Source organism: Pelodiscus sinensis, chromosome 3, assembly GCF_052426305.1.
Source record: "Pelodiscus sinensis isolate ZL-2025 chromosome 3, ASM5242630v1, whole genome shotgun sequence".
In the NCBI taxonomy this organism is placed as follows: Eukaryota; Metazoa; Chordata; order Testudines; family Trionychidae; genus Pelodiscus; species Pelodiscus sinensis.
Window position 1 is genome coordinate 44,181,937 of NC_143054.1, and position 16,106 is coordinate 44,198,042.

At 46.7% G+C, this 16,106-nt stretch overlaps 1 protein-coding gene across 2 annotated transcripts in view; it reads left to right on the forward strand.

Moving 5' to 3' along the window:
- Nucleotides 1–2,659: 2,659 nt before the first annotated feature.
- Nucleotides 2,660–16,106, forward strand: part of LOC102453875 (elongin-A-like) — a 43,049-nt gene continuing 29,602 nt past the window's right edge. Inside the window, exon 1 of one of the 2 annotated variants that reach the window (XR_003087053.3) lies at nt 2,660–2,925. Coding sequence is in view for 1 of the 2 variants with exons in the window: in XM_025178826.3 (XP_025034611.3) it covers nt 2,848–2,925 (78 nt within the window). In the remaining variant the exon portion in view is untranslated. The remainder of the gene's footprint in view (nt 2,926–16,106) is intronic. The other variant, XM_025178826.3, reaches the window with a different exon arrangement.

Below are 16,106 nucleotides of genomic sequence, written 5' to 3' on the forward strand. Positions count from 1 at the left end.
CGCTTTGCTCCCCGTCTCCCTGGTCTGCTGACTCCCGCAGCAGACCAGGGAGACGGGGAGTAGCTTTTCTCGCCCCAGAGGAAGCGGGCGGCGGGACCAGGCGTTCCGCCGCTCGAATCCTCCGGGGCGAGAAAATCCCCGTTCGTAACTGTGGATCCGACATAAGTCGGATCCGCGTAACTCGGGGACTACCTGTAATGGAATTTTCTCACAGAACCCTTATTTTAATTTCATGGAACCACAGGGTTCTGCAGAACACCATTTCGGAAACACTGGCATAGTGGAAGGGGTGGGGTCAGCAAATGCAACTAAGGTATCCACAACCATTGCCTACCACAGAGTGGGGCTTAATTTGTAATGAAAGAGGTGCTGTGAGTCAAGCATAATGAATGATTCAGAATGATGCAGAACGTCCAGAGGAGCTGGCACAACTAAGCACTGGCTCTGGCCCTCGCATAGTGATGATGATGATGGCTGGGGAGGAAAAGGAAAGCAAAGGCTTTGTGTTCTTCACATCTGCTCCCTGAACAGAAGTTACTGGAAAAAAAACAATGTAGAGGGAAGAGATGGAAGAAATATGGGCTGCTTAGAGAGTTACAGAAGTAGGGAGTCCACAATTAACAAGAGGAGGAATGGGTCCATGAGAGCTCTGCTCCTCTAAGCTGGAGAAAAGGCAAACTGGAGCTGGGTGAAAACCTGTGGGGACAAAATAACAAGAGAACTGAGTTTCCCGGACTGTGTTTCGTTGGAGAGACAAAGTGCTAGAAGCCATAGTTTTGACTGGCCCAATTTGGGGGTAGAGACAAGCTGTGCAACTCAATCTGCACAGGCTCCAAAGCTTGGCTCTTTCTCTCAGGGTATGTCTACACTACCTTCCTAGTTCGAACTAGGGGGGTAATGTAGGCATACCGCACTTGCAAATGAAGCCCGGGATTTGAATTTCCCGGGCTTCATTTGCATAAGCGGGGCGCCGCCATTTTTAAAACCCCGCTGGTTCGAACCCCGTGCAGCGCGGCTACACGGGGCACGAACTAGGTAGTTCGAACTAGTCTTCCTAGTTGGAACTACCGTTACTCCTCATTCCATCGTGGAAGCCTAGTTCGAACTACCTAGTTCGTGCCCCGTGTAGCCGCGCTGCACGGGGTTCGAACCAGCGGGGTTTTAAAAATGGCGGCGCCCCGCTTATGCAAATGAAGCCCGGGAAATTCAAATCCCGGGCTTCATTTGCAAGTGCGGAATGCCTACATTACCCCCCTAGTTCGAACTAGGAAGGTAGTGTAGACATACCCTCACAGAAGTTGGTCCATTTCCAAAGCTATGTCCAGCCCTCCCCCACCTGGCTCTTTTTTGATCCTGAGACCAGCAGACCTGACAGATTTGCCAAGCCCCCAGCAAGATGGGGAAGGGAGGAGCTGCTCCACATCCTGGGAAGGGGCAGGGTCTCCGGCAGGTGTGGGGCTGGGGCCAGGCAGCTCACAGTGCCACCCAGAGAGCATCACACTTCCCCTCGGCAGCCCTCAACGCTGCTCAGAGCGCACCATGCAGCAGTGATTTAAAGAGCCTGGGGTTCTGGCCACTTCCACAGCAACCAGGAGCTCTGGCCCCTTTTGTATTGCTGGGCCCTGGGGCAGTTGCCCCCTTTGCACCTACCACTTATCGGCAGGCCTGCCTGAGACCCACCGCCAGGCTACAACAACACTGCCAACAATCCTGAGGTTCTTGACAATACAATTAATTGTTTTTCAAGCAGCTCGAAGACCAACTGGGTAGGGGAGAAAGGTGACGAGAGGTGCAACATGCCAAAGGCATGGAGAGTGATATGAGCCTAGCTGGGGGCCCAACTCCACCAAAATTTGGGGCCAGGTCTCTCCACCAGCCACACCTGCCAGCCAACATGCTCCCCCCACACATCTCTCAGACCCTTCTGCTGCCCCCAGAAGACGTAAAACAATCCAGGCCCCTTCCCTCACCAACCACAACTGGCTACACAGCTGGGCAGTTCCATGCCACTACCAGCACGTTCCCGCAGCCCCCTGTGTGTGTATCTCTGTGCACTGTCTCCACCTCAAGTGCCCCTGTGACTAATGGAAGGCTGCGGGGTTAGTGCCTCAGGGCAGCAGTGTGCAGAAATCCTTGCTTCTCCCATCTGGGTATCCCAGGTAAGCAGAGCTCCCACCACTCTCCTCCGCATCCCAGAGCCAGCGTCCCTTGCACACAAACTCCTCCTGCAGCCCTCAAGCTCCTTATCAGAGTCTGCACCCTCACCCCCCCCCGCCCCAGCCCAGAGTCTGCACCCAGCACCCAGACTCCCTCCCACACCCACATTCCCATGCACCTCACACCTTCTGCTACCCAACTCCTTTCCTGAACCCCTCAACCGGGCCTCAGCGCTCAGCCGGCACCCAGCTCCCAAACTGCCCCCTCCCCCGCCCCAAGGTTTAGGCAGGTGTGAGTGGGTTGGGGGGAGTGCGGGCTCTGGGCATTACCAATATTCTGGACCCTGCCGTGGGAGAATCTAGGGGAAAGGCTGGCGGGGAAGGGGGCGCCTCGAGGGAGAGAGGCTGGAAAGCGCCGCGGGGGCACCGAAGGGCGGGAATAGCCAAACCATGAGCGCAGAGAGCGGCACGCAGGGGCCCGGGCCCAGGCCCAGGCCCGGGAGAGGCTCAGCTCACAGCCCCGCCCAGCCCCGCCAGCCCGCAAGGAGCGAGGGGCGCGGCGGGGAGTAGTCCGGCCGGCATGGCTGCGGCGCTCCGGACGCGGCTATAAGAGGCGCGCCGGGGAGAGCTGCGTTCCGCCGAGAGAGCAGGCTGGGAGCTGCCCGGCTGTAGCTGGGCCGGGCGCTGTACTATGGCAGAGGCTGCGAGCGTGGTGCCGAGGGTCTTGTATCTGAAAGAGCGGCTCGGCCAGACCCAGGATCCCCAAAAGGTACCGTCTTGCCCGCACCTGCCCAGGAAGGAGGCTGCAGTCAGCCTTACGGGGGGTGCTCCCCTCTGTCCCCCTTTCTGGACGGCTGCTCCCCTCTGTCCCCCGCACACAAGCTACGGTGTCTTGGTAGCTCGCCCTCCGATGGGCGTCTGGGGTTTCCCTGACCTCCTTGTCTTCAGCTGATAACGCCTGGCTGCTTTTCATGCTTCATCCTGAGCACCTAGAGCAGGGCTACTCAACCGGGGGGCTGCTGCGGCCCCCGGTGAGGTTTGGGGTTCAACACCTGGCCCGTGGGTGGGATCCTCTGAACACGGCCTCGCTCCAGAACAACAAGATCCCTATGGGAGAAACTCAAACATCCTCCAGAACAGTGTTTCTCAACCTTTATTTTATAAAGTACCCCTTTAAAAAAAACCCCAACAAATCGTAAGTACCCCCAGTACCTACAGTTTGAAGCCACACACATTTTTTTGTCTACCATTGCAACACATTTGTTTAAACAATTTAGTTGTAGCCGGGTGGACGACGAAATATTTGGGTGTAAAAAGTACAAAAATAATAAAGCACTGTAAAACTTCAAACAAAAATTCAGTTTTCTCTAAATTTCAGTTGTGTTGATGTACCCCCTCCCCCTCCGAGTTCTCTCCAGTACCCCTAAGTGTACTGGTACCATTGGTTGAGAAACCGTGCTCCAGAACAACAGGATCCCTGTGGGAGAGACTCAAATGTCCTTTTGATGTGTACAGCCAATCTAATAGACACCTATTAGGAGGTGCTAATAAATGGGCTTAAAAAGCAATAGGAATAAAATCTCAAGAATTTAGCATTTCTAATTATCTTTCTAAAGTATATTATAAAGACCTCTATTTATCTGTAGTTTGACATTTACTTTAAGTGATCTTTTACCCACAATTACGTATTAAAGCTCATGCTGCTGCAGAAATCTGTGCTTATTCTCATGAATTTTACCTTTAATTTGTGTGTGCTGTCTCTAAGGTATGCCATGATGAACTGGTATAACAAGGATGTTGATATGCCAGTTCTTTCCATCAGTGCTGCCTTATATGAGTAGCCCTGTTGAATTCAATGGGACTAGTCACATGCCCAGTAGGGATGTTAAATAGTGGTTAGTAAGTTAACTGCGTAGTTGATAAGGGGGTTTGCTGTGACTCTGCTTTTTAAATTTAATAAGAGTCGCCAGGCTTTCACCACATTTAAAGGCAGAGCTTTAGCTGTCTGGGACTGGGCACGAGATGATAATGCTCAATCCCAGCTTGTGCAAGGTCCCCTGCTGCGCTTCTGCCTCCCTGTGGAGAAGGTGCTGGGGATAAACTGCTTTTAAACCGTCTCCCACCAGTGCGGACTCCTGCTCCCCACTTGCTGCCTCTGTGTCAGAGGCAGCAGTGAGAGAAGCAACTAGTTGAGTAGTGATAAGCTTAGGCTTATTGGGTAGTTGACTATTTGAGTCACTTACATCCCTAATGCCCAGTAGAACCTCAGAATAAAAAACATCTTTGGAATAAAGGTTGCTCATAACTCTGCAATGTTTGCAACTCTATTCAAAACATTATGGTGGTTCTGTCAAAAGTTTATAACTGAATATTGAGTTTAATACAGCCTTAAACATTTTTTATGCCGAAGAAAAACGCTGCCTTTAGCCCCCTTAATTTAAACAAATCAGGTACAGAATAGTTTCCTTACCTAATGAGTTTTTTTAAATCTTCCCCTTTATTTTTATTTTTTTTTATAGTGGTTTAACACAATACAATATTGCAGGCATTCTCCAACCTTATTGCACAGTGATCCCCTTCTGACAAAGTTACTACATTACCCTGGGAGGGGGCCAGAGAGAGGGGCCATAATCCAAGCTTCACTGCTCTAGGGAGGGTTAGAATTCGGGCTTCAGCCCTGTGTCCCATAAAGTCTAATGCTGGCCCTAGTGGCCCTATTAAAATGGTGTTGTGACCCACTTTGGGATCCTGACTCAATTTGAGAGCTGCTCCTGTACAGTAATTAGTCGTTTAACATGTATCTGCTTAACACATTTTCGCAATAGAACTTTTTTTGGGAAAGTTTTTAGACTAACACGACCGTCCCCAAAATAACACGAAAATAATCAAGTGGTGGACTACTTCGTGTGGCGGTATAAGTTGGTGAAAACAGTGGTAATACGCATGAGTGGATGAATACATGTGGTCACAGTGCTCTTTTGCTCACTCACGTGTTTGTCAGAGGCTGCGTCTAGACTGGCAAGTTTTTCCGCAAAAGCAGCTGCTTTTGTGCAAAAACTTGCCAGCTGTCTACACTGGCCGCTTGATTTTGCGCAAAAGCACTGATGTTCTACTGTCTGAAATCAGTGCTTCTTGCGCAAATGCTTTGACGTTGCCGTTCAGGCAAAAGCCCTTTTCCGGAAATGTTTTTGCGCAAGAGGGCCAGTGTAGACAGCTAAAAACTGTTTTGCGCAAAAATGCCCTGATGGCGAAAATGGCGATGGGGGCTTTCTTGCGCAAAACCGCGTCTAGATTGACACGGACTCTTTTCCGCAAAAATTGTTTTTACGGAAAAGCGTCCCTGCCAATCTATACGCCCTTTTCCGCAAGTGCTTTTAACGGAAAAACTCTTCCGTTAAAAGCATTTGCGGAAAATCATGCCGGTCTAGTCATAGCCTTTGTGTTTTAACAAACCGTGGTGACATGTGTTGCTATATATCTAATTGACATTGATGACCCAGCACCAACAAAAAATTGACTTTGCTGCTGCCACCACCTGAAATGCAACCCCCACCTTTTCTGTTATTTTTAATAGGATAATTGACCCTGTATAGCACTTTTTTGCTTAGCATGAACATTTTCAGAAATGCATCTATAGTGTTAAATGAAGAATTACTGTACTGTATTCATTCCTGCTGACTGCTGCAGCCTGATTGCGTACTTGTGGTTTCAGCTGAGGTGTGCAGTTGACTAGTCAGCTTGTAACTTTGAGGTTCTACTGGATAATATTACTCTAGGTCAGTGGTCCCAAACTATTTGAAGCTGCTGGGCGCCACGGAGCGTGGCCATTCACCTGCCGGGCGCCAGAGGGTGGGGACACTTGTACACCTGGGGGCGGGGCCACGCATATGCCACCCCCCCATGAGCCATGTGCCGCGTGCCCGGGGGCCAGAGCGCCCAAGTCACCGCGTGCCCAGGGGCCAGAGCGCCCAAGTCGCCACGTGCCCGGGGGCTAGCTCCGGGACCTTGCATGCGCCATGTGCCCAGGACTGGGCCAGCCCAGAGCATTTGGCGGGTGCAAACAAATGCCCCCGTGGGCGCCATGGCACCCGCGGGCACAGTGTTGGGGACCGCTGCTCTAGGTTAGAAGTATTTGAAGAATCATTGATTAAGCTAAACACGATCTCTTAGATTAGTTTTGTTATTCCAAGTGGTGCTGCTAGTATGAGTGTTTTAGAAGCTAATTTGTAGTAAATTGGCCTTTGTTGTAATTTCTCTTCACTCACTTCATCCTGGAGCAGAACGAAGTTTTATCCTGTGCTTAGACATGCACTTGCTTATCAGGAAACGTTCTAAATTGGTAGTGGTGGTGGTGATTTATGATGAGAATGAAGAACAGGAAAGTGAGAAGATCATTAAAACTTGTGACTGATATAATAGAGTTATCTAAAGCAAGCCCATCTAAGTAGCACACAACGTTAGTTATGTCTGAAGGCATGGCACTGAGATTAGAAAACACGTTGAGCTTCTGGGGTGCAAAGTACTTTATATTAGTGATTTTAAGTGTGATATGAGCCTTTGTGTATTTGCTAATGCTATATAGCCAAGAAAGGCTACAGCTGTCAGCGTGAGAAAGTTACTGCATATTCCTGACATGCAGGAAGAACAAAGCTGCTCCTAAACTTGAAAAGGAATTCAGTAGCTTGTAGAATAGTGGTATTGTCCAGGAGCTAAAAAGTCAGAACTAGATGGGAAAAACCCAGAAGAAAACCTCAAACACAGATCATTCTGATATGAAGTGTCAGCATTTGAATTTAATCAGCAGCACTAAAGCAAATGAAGATGAAACCAGACCTGGAAGGGAAGATTAGCAGGATTCCACTGGCTGCTGTTTATCCTTTTACCAGCCACAATATCCTGACAACCAGGGTGTGGGCATCCAACATGGTGTTTAAAGGAAGCTGAGGGTATTTGTGCTTGTTGCATTACTGCAGCAGAGCTGTAGCTGTGCTGATGTAGAGCTTCAGTGTAAACATTACTTATGCCAGTAGGAGGGGTCTCCTGTAGGTAATCTATCTCCCCAACAGGCAGTAAAAAGCCCAACAATCAATGAAAAAAGTCTCCTGTTGACGGAGTGCTTTCTATACTGGGGGTTAAAGCAGCCTACTTGTGTGTTTCAAGGGTGTGGATTTTGGATGCAACTTCCCAGTGTAGACCAGCCCTCTGTAAGTGTAACTTTTAATCAGGCACCGTAATTGAAAGTTAAAAGCGTTGGTTGCGTGTTGTAAGGCATTAAAGTTCTCAGTTTCTGTCAAAGTTGTTGTACACAGAGAACAGCTATAATTTTTCAATAATAATCCATGGTTACTGAACTTAAAAACTTGGAATACATTTTATGGTTACATTTTTCTTTCTCTCTCTCTCTCTCTCTCTCTCTCTCTCTCTATTTTAATTAAGGCACTTACATCTTCTATTTCAAATGTATTTGCTATTTGTGCTGGTTATGAGAGTCAAAATGGCACGTTGGTTGGTTTGTTTGTTTGAAGGACCTTCTAAGGTTTGAAATCTAGAAGCCTCTGTTAAATGGCTGAGCCTCAGTCAGGGGGAGGAGCTACCAGAGCTATATAAGCCTGTGAGTCAGCGACCAGGGAGCTTGAGAACAGGAGCAGCTAACAGCGAGTTTGGAGAGGGAGGTTAGAGGGCGCTAGTGACTTCTGACCTTCTTTAAAACATAACTCTTATAATAATCTATATTCCAGAGATTTAAAAAGAAGCCCAGTTCATACTTAAACTTATCCATAAGAAAAATGGAGACAGAAGCCCAGCAGCAGAGTGGGGGCTATCCTGTTTATTGCGTCAAGTGTTACATGTATGATTACCTGCCCTGTGGGCGGGTGGCGTATGTGTGCACCCGTTGCAAGGAGCTCCTGACCCTCAGAGACCGAGTTCGGGCTTTGCAGGCCAGGGTAGTTGAACTGGAGGAGGTAGAGAGATATGTTGATGAGACTTTCTGGGACACTGTAGTACTGTCCCACCTCCAGTCTGAGAGCCCCAATGCTCTTAAGGAGGATTAAAGTCTCAAGGAAACAGAGCATTCAATGGGAGCAGAGGGAAACCATCTCGTAGTTGGGACCCTCCTCCCAGAGGATATTGCGGTATCCTCTCGCACTGAGGATACCTCTGAGGGGGAGGGAATGCCAGTTGCTAGGAAGAGGCAGGTGTTAGTAGTAGGTGATTCGATCGTTAGAAACATAGATAGTTGGGTTTGTGATGACTGGGAGAACCGTATGGTCACTTGCCTGCCTGGTGCGAAGGTTGCGGATCTCTCGAGGCATCTAGATAGACTTATGTGTAGTGCTGGGGAGGAGCCGGTGGTCGTGGTACATGTAGAAACCAATGACATAGGGAAGGGTAGGAGAGATGTCCTGGAGGCCAAATTTAGTCCAGGACCTCTATGGTGGCATTCTCAGAAATGCTTCCAGTTCCACGCGCAGGGCCAGGTAGGCAGGCAGAGCTTCGGAGTCTCAATGCGTGGATGAGACAATGGTGTAGGGAAGAGGGGTTTGGATTTATTAGGAACTGGGGACACTTGTGGGAGAGGGGGAGCCTATACAGGAAGGATGAGCTCCACCTAAACCAGGGTGGAATCAGACTGCTGGCACCAAATGTTAAAAACGCCGTAGAGCAGTTTTTAAACTAAGAGATGGGGGAAAGCTGATTGGTGCGGAGATGCATGTAAATTGGAGGGAGACTTCTCTTAGAGGAGAATCCGTTGATAGAGATTCTCTAAGCTATAGTCAGAAAGAGAGGAGGGGAGGACAAACCATGGGCCAGAGCAGACAAACAACCGCATATAAAGGAATCCAATGCATTGGGGAAGGGCAGACAAATAAGCAGTGGCAAATTTTTATAGTGCTTCTACACAAATGCTAGGCATCTGACTAATAAGATGGGTGAACTAGAGTACCTCGTATTAAAGGAGGAGATTGACATACTAGGCATCACTGAAACCTGGTGGAATGAGGAAAATCTGTGGGACACAATCATACCGGGATATAAAATATATCAAAAGGATAGAGCAGGCCGGGTGGGTGGCGGAGTGGCACTGTATGTGAAAGATAATGTAGAATCAAATGAAATAAAAATATTAAATGAATCAACATGTTCCATAGAATCTCTATGGATAGTAATTCCATGCTCCAATAAGAAATTAGCAGTGGGCATATATTACTGACCACCTGACCAGGACAGCGATACTGACATTGAAATTCTGAGGGAGATTAGAGAGGCTACCAAAATAAAGAACTCTAATAATGGGGGATTTTAATTACCCCCATATTGACTGGATACATGTCACCTCAGGAAGAGAAGCAGAGATAAAATTTCTCAATGGCTTAAATAACTGCTTCTTAGAGCAGCTGGTGCAGGAACCCACAAGGGGAGAGGTAATTCTCGATTTAGTCCTGAGTGGAGCGCAGGATCAGGGCCAAGAGATAACTGTTACAGGACCTGTGGTGGGAAGAACACCTCAGCAGTCCAGCACCCTGGCATTTAATTTCAAAAAGGGGAATTAAACAAAAGTGAGGAGGTTAGTTAAACAGAAACTAAAAGGCACAATGACTAGAGCCAAATCCCTGCAAGCTGCATGGAAACTTTTGAAAGACACCATAATAGAGGCTCAACTTAAATGTATACCCCAAATTAAAAAAACATAGCAAGGGACCTAAGAGTCACCGTGGCTTAACCACCATGTAAAAGAAGCATTGAGGGACAAAAAGGTATCTTTTAAGAAGTAGAAGTCCAGTCCTAGTGAGATAAATAGAAAGGAACATAAACACTGTCAAATCAAATGTAAAAATGTAAGAAGAAAAGCAAAAAGATTTTGAGGAACAGCTAGCCAAAAACTCAAAGAAATAACAAAATGTTTTTAAGTACATAAGAAGCAGGAAACCTGCTAAAAAACCTGTGGGTCCCCTAAATGATCGAGGTATAAAAGGAGCAATCAAGGATGATAAAGCCATTGCGGAGAAACTAAATGATTTCTTTGCTTCAGTCTTCACGGCTGAGGACGTTGGGGAGATTGCCAAATCTGCACCGTCCTTTGTGGGTGATGAATCTGAGGAACTGTCCCGGATTGAAGTGTCATTAGAGGAGGTTTTGGAACAAATAGAAAAACTTAATATTAACAAATCTCTGGGACTGGATGGCATTCATCCAAGGGTTCTAAAAGAACTCACATGGGAAATTGCTGAACTATTATCTATGGTTTGTAACCTATCCTTTAAATCGGCTTCCGTACCTTATGACTGGAAGGTAGCCAACGTGACACCAATATTTAAAATGGGCTCTAGAGGCGATCCTGGCAATTAGACCGGTAAGTCTAACTTCAGTACTGGGCAAACTAGTCAAAACAATAGTAAAGAATAAAATTGTGAGGCACATAGAAGAACATAATTTGTTGGACAAACGTCAACATGGTTTCTGTAAAGGGAAATCATGTCTTACTAATCTATTAGAGTTCTTTGAAGGGGTTAACAAACATGCGGACAAGGGGGATCCAGTAGATTTAGTATACTTAGATTTTCAGAAAGCCTTTGACAAGGTCCCTCACCAAAGGCTCTTGTGTAAATTACATGGCCATGGGATAAGAGGGAAGGTCCTTTCTTGGATTGAGAACTGGTTAAAAGACAGGAAACAAAGGGTAGGAATAAATGGTAAATTTTCAGAATGGAGAGGGGTAACTAGTGTTGTCCCCTAAGGGTCAGTCCTGGGACCAATCTTTTTCAACTTATTCATAAATGATCTGGAGAAAGGGGTAAGCAGTGAGGTGGTAAAGTTTGCAGATGATACCAAATTGTTTAGGATAGTCAAGACAGAAGCAGACTGTGAGGGACTCCAAGAAGATCTCACCAAACTGAGTGGGCAACAAAATGGCAAATGAAATTTAATGTGGATAAGTGTAAAGTAATGCACATTGGGAAAAATAACCCCAACTATAGGTACAGTATGATGGGGGGCTAATTTGGCTACGACAAATCAGGAAAGAGATCTTGGAGTTATCGTGGATAGTTCTCTGAAAACTTCCACACAGTGTGCAGTGGTGGTCAAAAAGGGAAATAGGATGCTAGGAATTATTAAGAAAGGGATAGAAAATAAGACCCAGAATATCTTACTGCCCTTGTATAAAACTATGGTATGCCCACATCTTGAATACTGTGTACAGATGTGGTCTCCTCACCTCAAAAAAGATATTTTGGCCTTGTAAGGGGTTCAGAAAAGGGCAACTAAAATGATTAGGGGTTTGGAACGGTTCCCATATGAGGAGAGGTTAAAGCGACTGGGACTCTTCAGTTTAGAAAAGAGGAGACTGAGGGGGGATATGACAGAGGTATATAAAATCATGAGTGGTGTGGAGAGGGCGAATAAAGAGAAGTTATTTATTAATTCCCATAATAGAAGAACTAGAGGGCACCGAATGAAATTAATGGGTAGCAGGTTTAAAACTAATAAAAGAAAGTTCTTCTTCACACAGCGTGTAGTCAACCTGTGGAACTCCTTGCCAGAGGAGGCTGTGAAGGCTAGGACTATAACAGAGTTTAAAGAGAAGCTAGATAATTTCATGGAGGTTAGGTCCATAAAAGGCTATTAGCCAGGGGATAGAATTGGTGTCCTTGGCCTCTGTTTGTCAGAGGCCGGAGAAGGATGGCAGGAGACAAATCGCTTGATCAGTGTCTTTGGTCCACCCTCTCTGGGGCACCTGGTGCTGGCCACTGTTGGCAGACAGGCTACTGGGCTAGATGGACCTCTGGTCTGACCCAGAACGGCCGTTCTTCTGTTCTTATGTTGTTTTCCTATATTGAATAGTTTTTGTTGTTTCTGCAGGCTATATCCCCAGTGACACCTGCAACTGTGGCTTGCAGATTATACATCCACTTTCAACTCTGCAAATCCACTAACCTTCACTGGCATACGCTGGTGTGAGTGCAAGCTGTAGCTGGCCTGTGGAATATTTTTTTTAATTGGTAATGGAAGGGGGAATCATGTTTGACTTCCAGAGCCCTGCCTCAATTTCCAATGGTTGACATTTTAAAAACGTATGTATCTGTATAACTGGGTGGTAGCGGGAAATTTCACAACTTTGTCTAGAATCCATAAAGGGACTTGGGCATTGCATCGCTCAGTTTTGCAAGGTCTAGCTCTTAGTCATCTACAAAATCATTGAAACAACAATGTGGTCCATAAAGCCCAGTTAGACACCTGGGTACCTTATACAATGTATGGGGAGAGACAGGTGCCTTAGAATGTGATGCCAAAAAGCCATTGTGCTAGGCGGAGAGCCACTTAAGCATGGTGGGAGATACTGACGAGTGGTGTGTTCTATGTCCTGTCCCCCTCATGAAGTTAGACACCTGAATTCAGGCTTCGCATGGGTGCCTGACATGGCTTGTCCTTGAGCACTTAAGCTGCCTGACCCCAGTGATGTCTTGTGAAAATGAGTAAGACACCTGCCTCAAACCATATGAAAGGGGTGGGGGGTGAGGAGATGGGGAATTACTGCCTACTTTACCACTTATAACCCTGTAGTTAGAGCTCTTCCCCGGTATATAGTGGGGAAACCCAGGTTTAATTTCCTCCTCTGCTTAAGCTGGCACAGAGATTACCACCCTTTTTCCTATGGAGGAATCCCTAAAATAATTTTTCATATCCCGAGGAACCCTTACGTATGAAAACGTTTGCTTGGCCAGAAAAAGTTGACAGTGGGGAGCGCAATTCAATTACTGCTAAATTTTTTTCAAGAAAATTTATTTGTAAAGAGCTGTTTATATGTCAGCTTGCATTGTAAGAAAAAAAATTGGAGCTTTTTTCCTGTCTCTTCTTGTATTATCTAATCTCTTTTTCAAATTTCAAATACAGGCAGTCCCCGAGTTACGTGGATCCGACTTATGTCGGATCCGCACTTACGAACGGGGCTTTCTCGCCCCGGAGCTTGCAGGCAGTGGGACCGCCCAGAGCGCAGTGGTCCCGCCACCTCGACCTCCGGGGCGAGAAAAGCTGCTCCGGGTGCCCCTGGTCTGCTGGGGACCATCTCCAGCAGACCACGGACACCTGGAGCAAAGCCGGGAGGGGGAGGGGTCCCGCGTCTCTGAGGCTTTGCTAGAGCAAAGCCTCAGAAGCGCGGCACCCCGCCGCTGCTGCGGCTTTGCTCCCCGTGTCCCTGGTCGGCTGGGGGTGTGTGCAGCTAGTGCCCCCTCCCCCCCAGCAGACCAGGGAGATGTGGAGCAAAGCCCCAGGCCTGTGGTAGAGCAGGTGGGGCGCTGCTGGTTGGTCCCGCAGCACCGCTCCTTGGTGCTACTGGACCAACCCGGCAGCACCCCAGCTGCTCTGCCCCAGGTGTCCTGATTCAGCTGCTGCTGATCAGTTTCAGCAGCGGCTGAATCAGGACACCTGGGGCAGAGCAGCTGGGGTGCTGCTGGGTTGGTCCAGTAGCGCCGAGGAGCGGCCGCGCTACTGGACCAACCCAGCAGCACCCCAGCTGCTCTGCCCCAGGCGTCCCCAAGTCAGCCGCTGCTGAAACTGACCAGTGGCTGACTACAGGAAGCCCCTGCCTGGGGCTTCCTGGAATCAGCTGCTGATCAGTTTCAGCAGCAGCTGACTTGGGGATGCCTGAGATTCTTAAGTTGAATCTGTATGCAAGTCAGAACTGGCGTCCAGATTCAGCCGCTGTTGAAACTGATCAGTTTCAGCAGCGGCTGAATCTGGACGCCAGTTCCGACTTACATACAGATTCAACTTAAGAACAAACCTACAGACCCTATCTTGTACATAACCCGGGGACTGCCTGTATCCTCCCCCTCCTGCCTCTCTCTTTCTCTTTCTCTTCTCCTCCCCCTCCTGCCTCTCACTCGTGGAGCCCAAATGGCTGCTTGCTCCTGCACGGCGGCCTGGCTGAGCAGCGCAGAAGTCAGCAGAGTGCCAGGGTGGGAGGCAAAGGGCGTGACAGATGCTCCAGGCCATGCTCAATGTTATTTATTCCATGATTTCTTGCAGAACCCCTGGTGATGGTCTGCAGAACCCCAGGGTTCTGCGGAACCCTGGTTGGGAAACACTGAGCTGGAGGAAGGTGGTGTGAATGGTAGTCTCCCTCACCTCTCTGGAGAGAGCTCTGAATATCTGACTAAAATGTACAAGATGGTCACCAATTCCCTTTTCTTGCTCTGGACAGATTTTGAAAGACTCAATCTGGCAGCCAGCCAGCCTCAAAACACACCTGCAGAGTTGAGCCCCATTAGTGAGATAGGAAGGCAAAGGCCTATCTTCTCCAATTTTATAGATAGGCATCCACATGCTTAGTGTGACAGTGTGCATGTCCAGACCAAAACTTAAGCCTGTGAAGAACTGCAAAAGGTTAGGCTCTGGGTAAGTTCAGGCATCTGAAGAATTAGTTAACACCTGAATAAGGGTTTTGTGGAGTGCATTTGTCCCTGAAATCCTCTTTATGCATAAGTACCTTTGTAGATCTGGGTTGTACTGTTTGAAAGGATTTGCTGTCAAATTTAAAATAATTTTAAACTAGTAAATGTACAGTGTTCTGAGAGGGGTGTGTGTGTGTGTGTGTGTGTGTGTTTGTGTGCTGACAAATAATGTATACTTGCTTCTTTAAAAGGGCTAATTTACTGATGTTGAAATTGTTGTGTATATTTTCCCTCCCAATTGATGTGAATGATGACTGGGAGTTTTGTATCTGCTCCCAAAAGAGTGCAGCAATCACAACAGACTTTGTTGGTTTTCAAAACCAACAACTTGGTTAAGAATGGTAAACAGCAATGCAGAATGAAAATATACAACACATTAAAAAGGGAATGCTGACAGCAATGGCTATAAACTAGCAGTCATTAAATGCAGGCAATTGCTGAGGGAAGCTAAATACATCAATAAAAATATGACCAGTAGAGTTAAAGGCATTTTTGAAATGAGGCGCAAAAGAAATTCTAGCCATGTTTTAATATTTTATTAGATAATAATGGTAAAATTGTCAATAATGATACAGAAGGAAAGTAGATGAGTTAAGCAGATATTTCTGTTTGGTATTGGGGAAGAAACTGGAAGACTGGTGCTGCTATAAAACAGGCTATTTCTTAATTATCTATTTTCTAGACATGAATAAAAAATAACGTTCAAGTGAAAGGATATTGTTTTTCTTTACACTCTAAATATTTTTTTAAAAGAATTCCTGTAGAATTCCTTTCAAATTTGGGGGTTTAGCTAAAAATGTAGTCAGGGCCTCTTATAAAATAGTGTAAAGATTTTCACTTTTACAACAAAAGAGTGGATGGAATAAATAAAATATTTATAGGAAAAATTGCATTAATCTCTGACTATAGTCCAATGAGCTAATTATGCTGAGATATTGGGCAAATCATACCAAAAGAGTGTTTTGGATTTCAGTTCATGCTTGTAGAGAGCTCTGAGACTGGCAGATGAAAAGTTTAAATGTATTTTTGTTATGCCTTGTGTACACTTATTTTGGCAAAGGGCATATGTTGATAGGCATTGGATCATGGTTACTTACGTAAAAATTTGATTTTAAGATGATAGCTGGGCTGTCATCTGAAAAATTTTATTACAGTTTTGTTTAATAAGATACATTTTTCTCCTTCTTTGATCATACCTGTATGAAAGTTAGATGGCTCCTAAATGAGACAGGAACAGTTGCATCTGTGTGTATTGCTGTCAGTGTTCAGACTTCACACTCTCTTGTATTGGGTTGTGAGGTCAGCCATTTTTATTGCCAGACTAGCTGCTGGCATTCACATTGCCCATTTATAGTACAAAGTAAACCGAGCTGTCTGTCCTCTGGTATTCCCATACATAGTGAATGATCTCACTGCAGACTCAGCCATCCCATGCTTTCTAGAGAACAGGAGGTGCTTTCCATAAAAAGTATTGTCAGGAAATCTGATTTATTCTTTC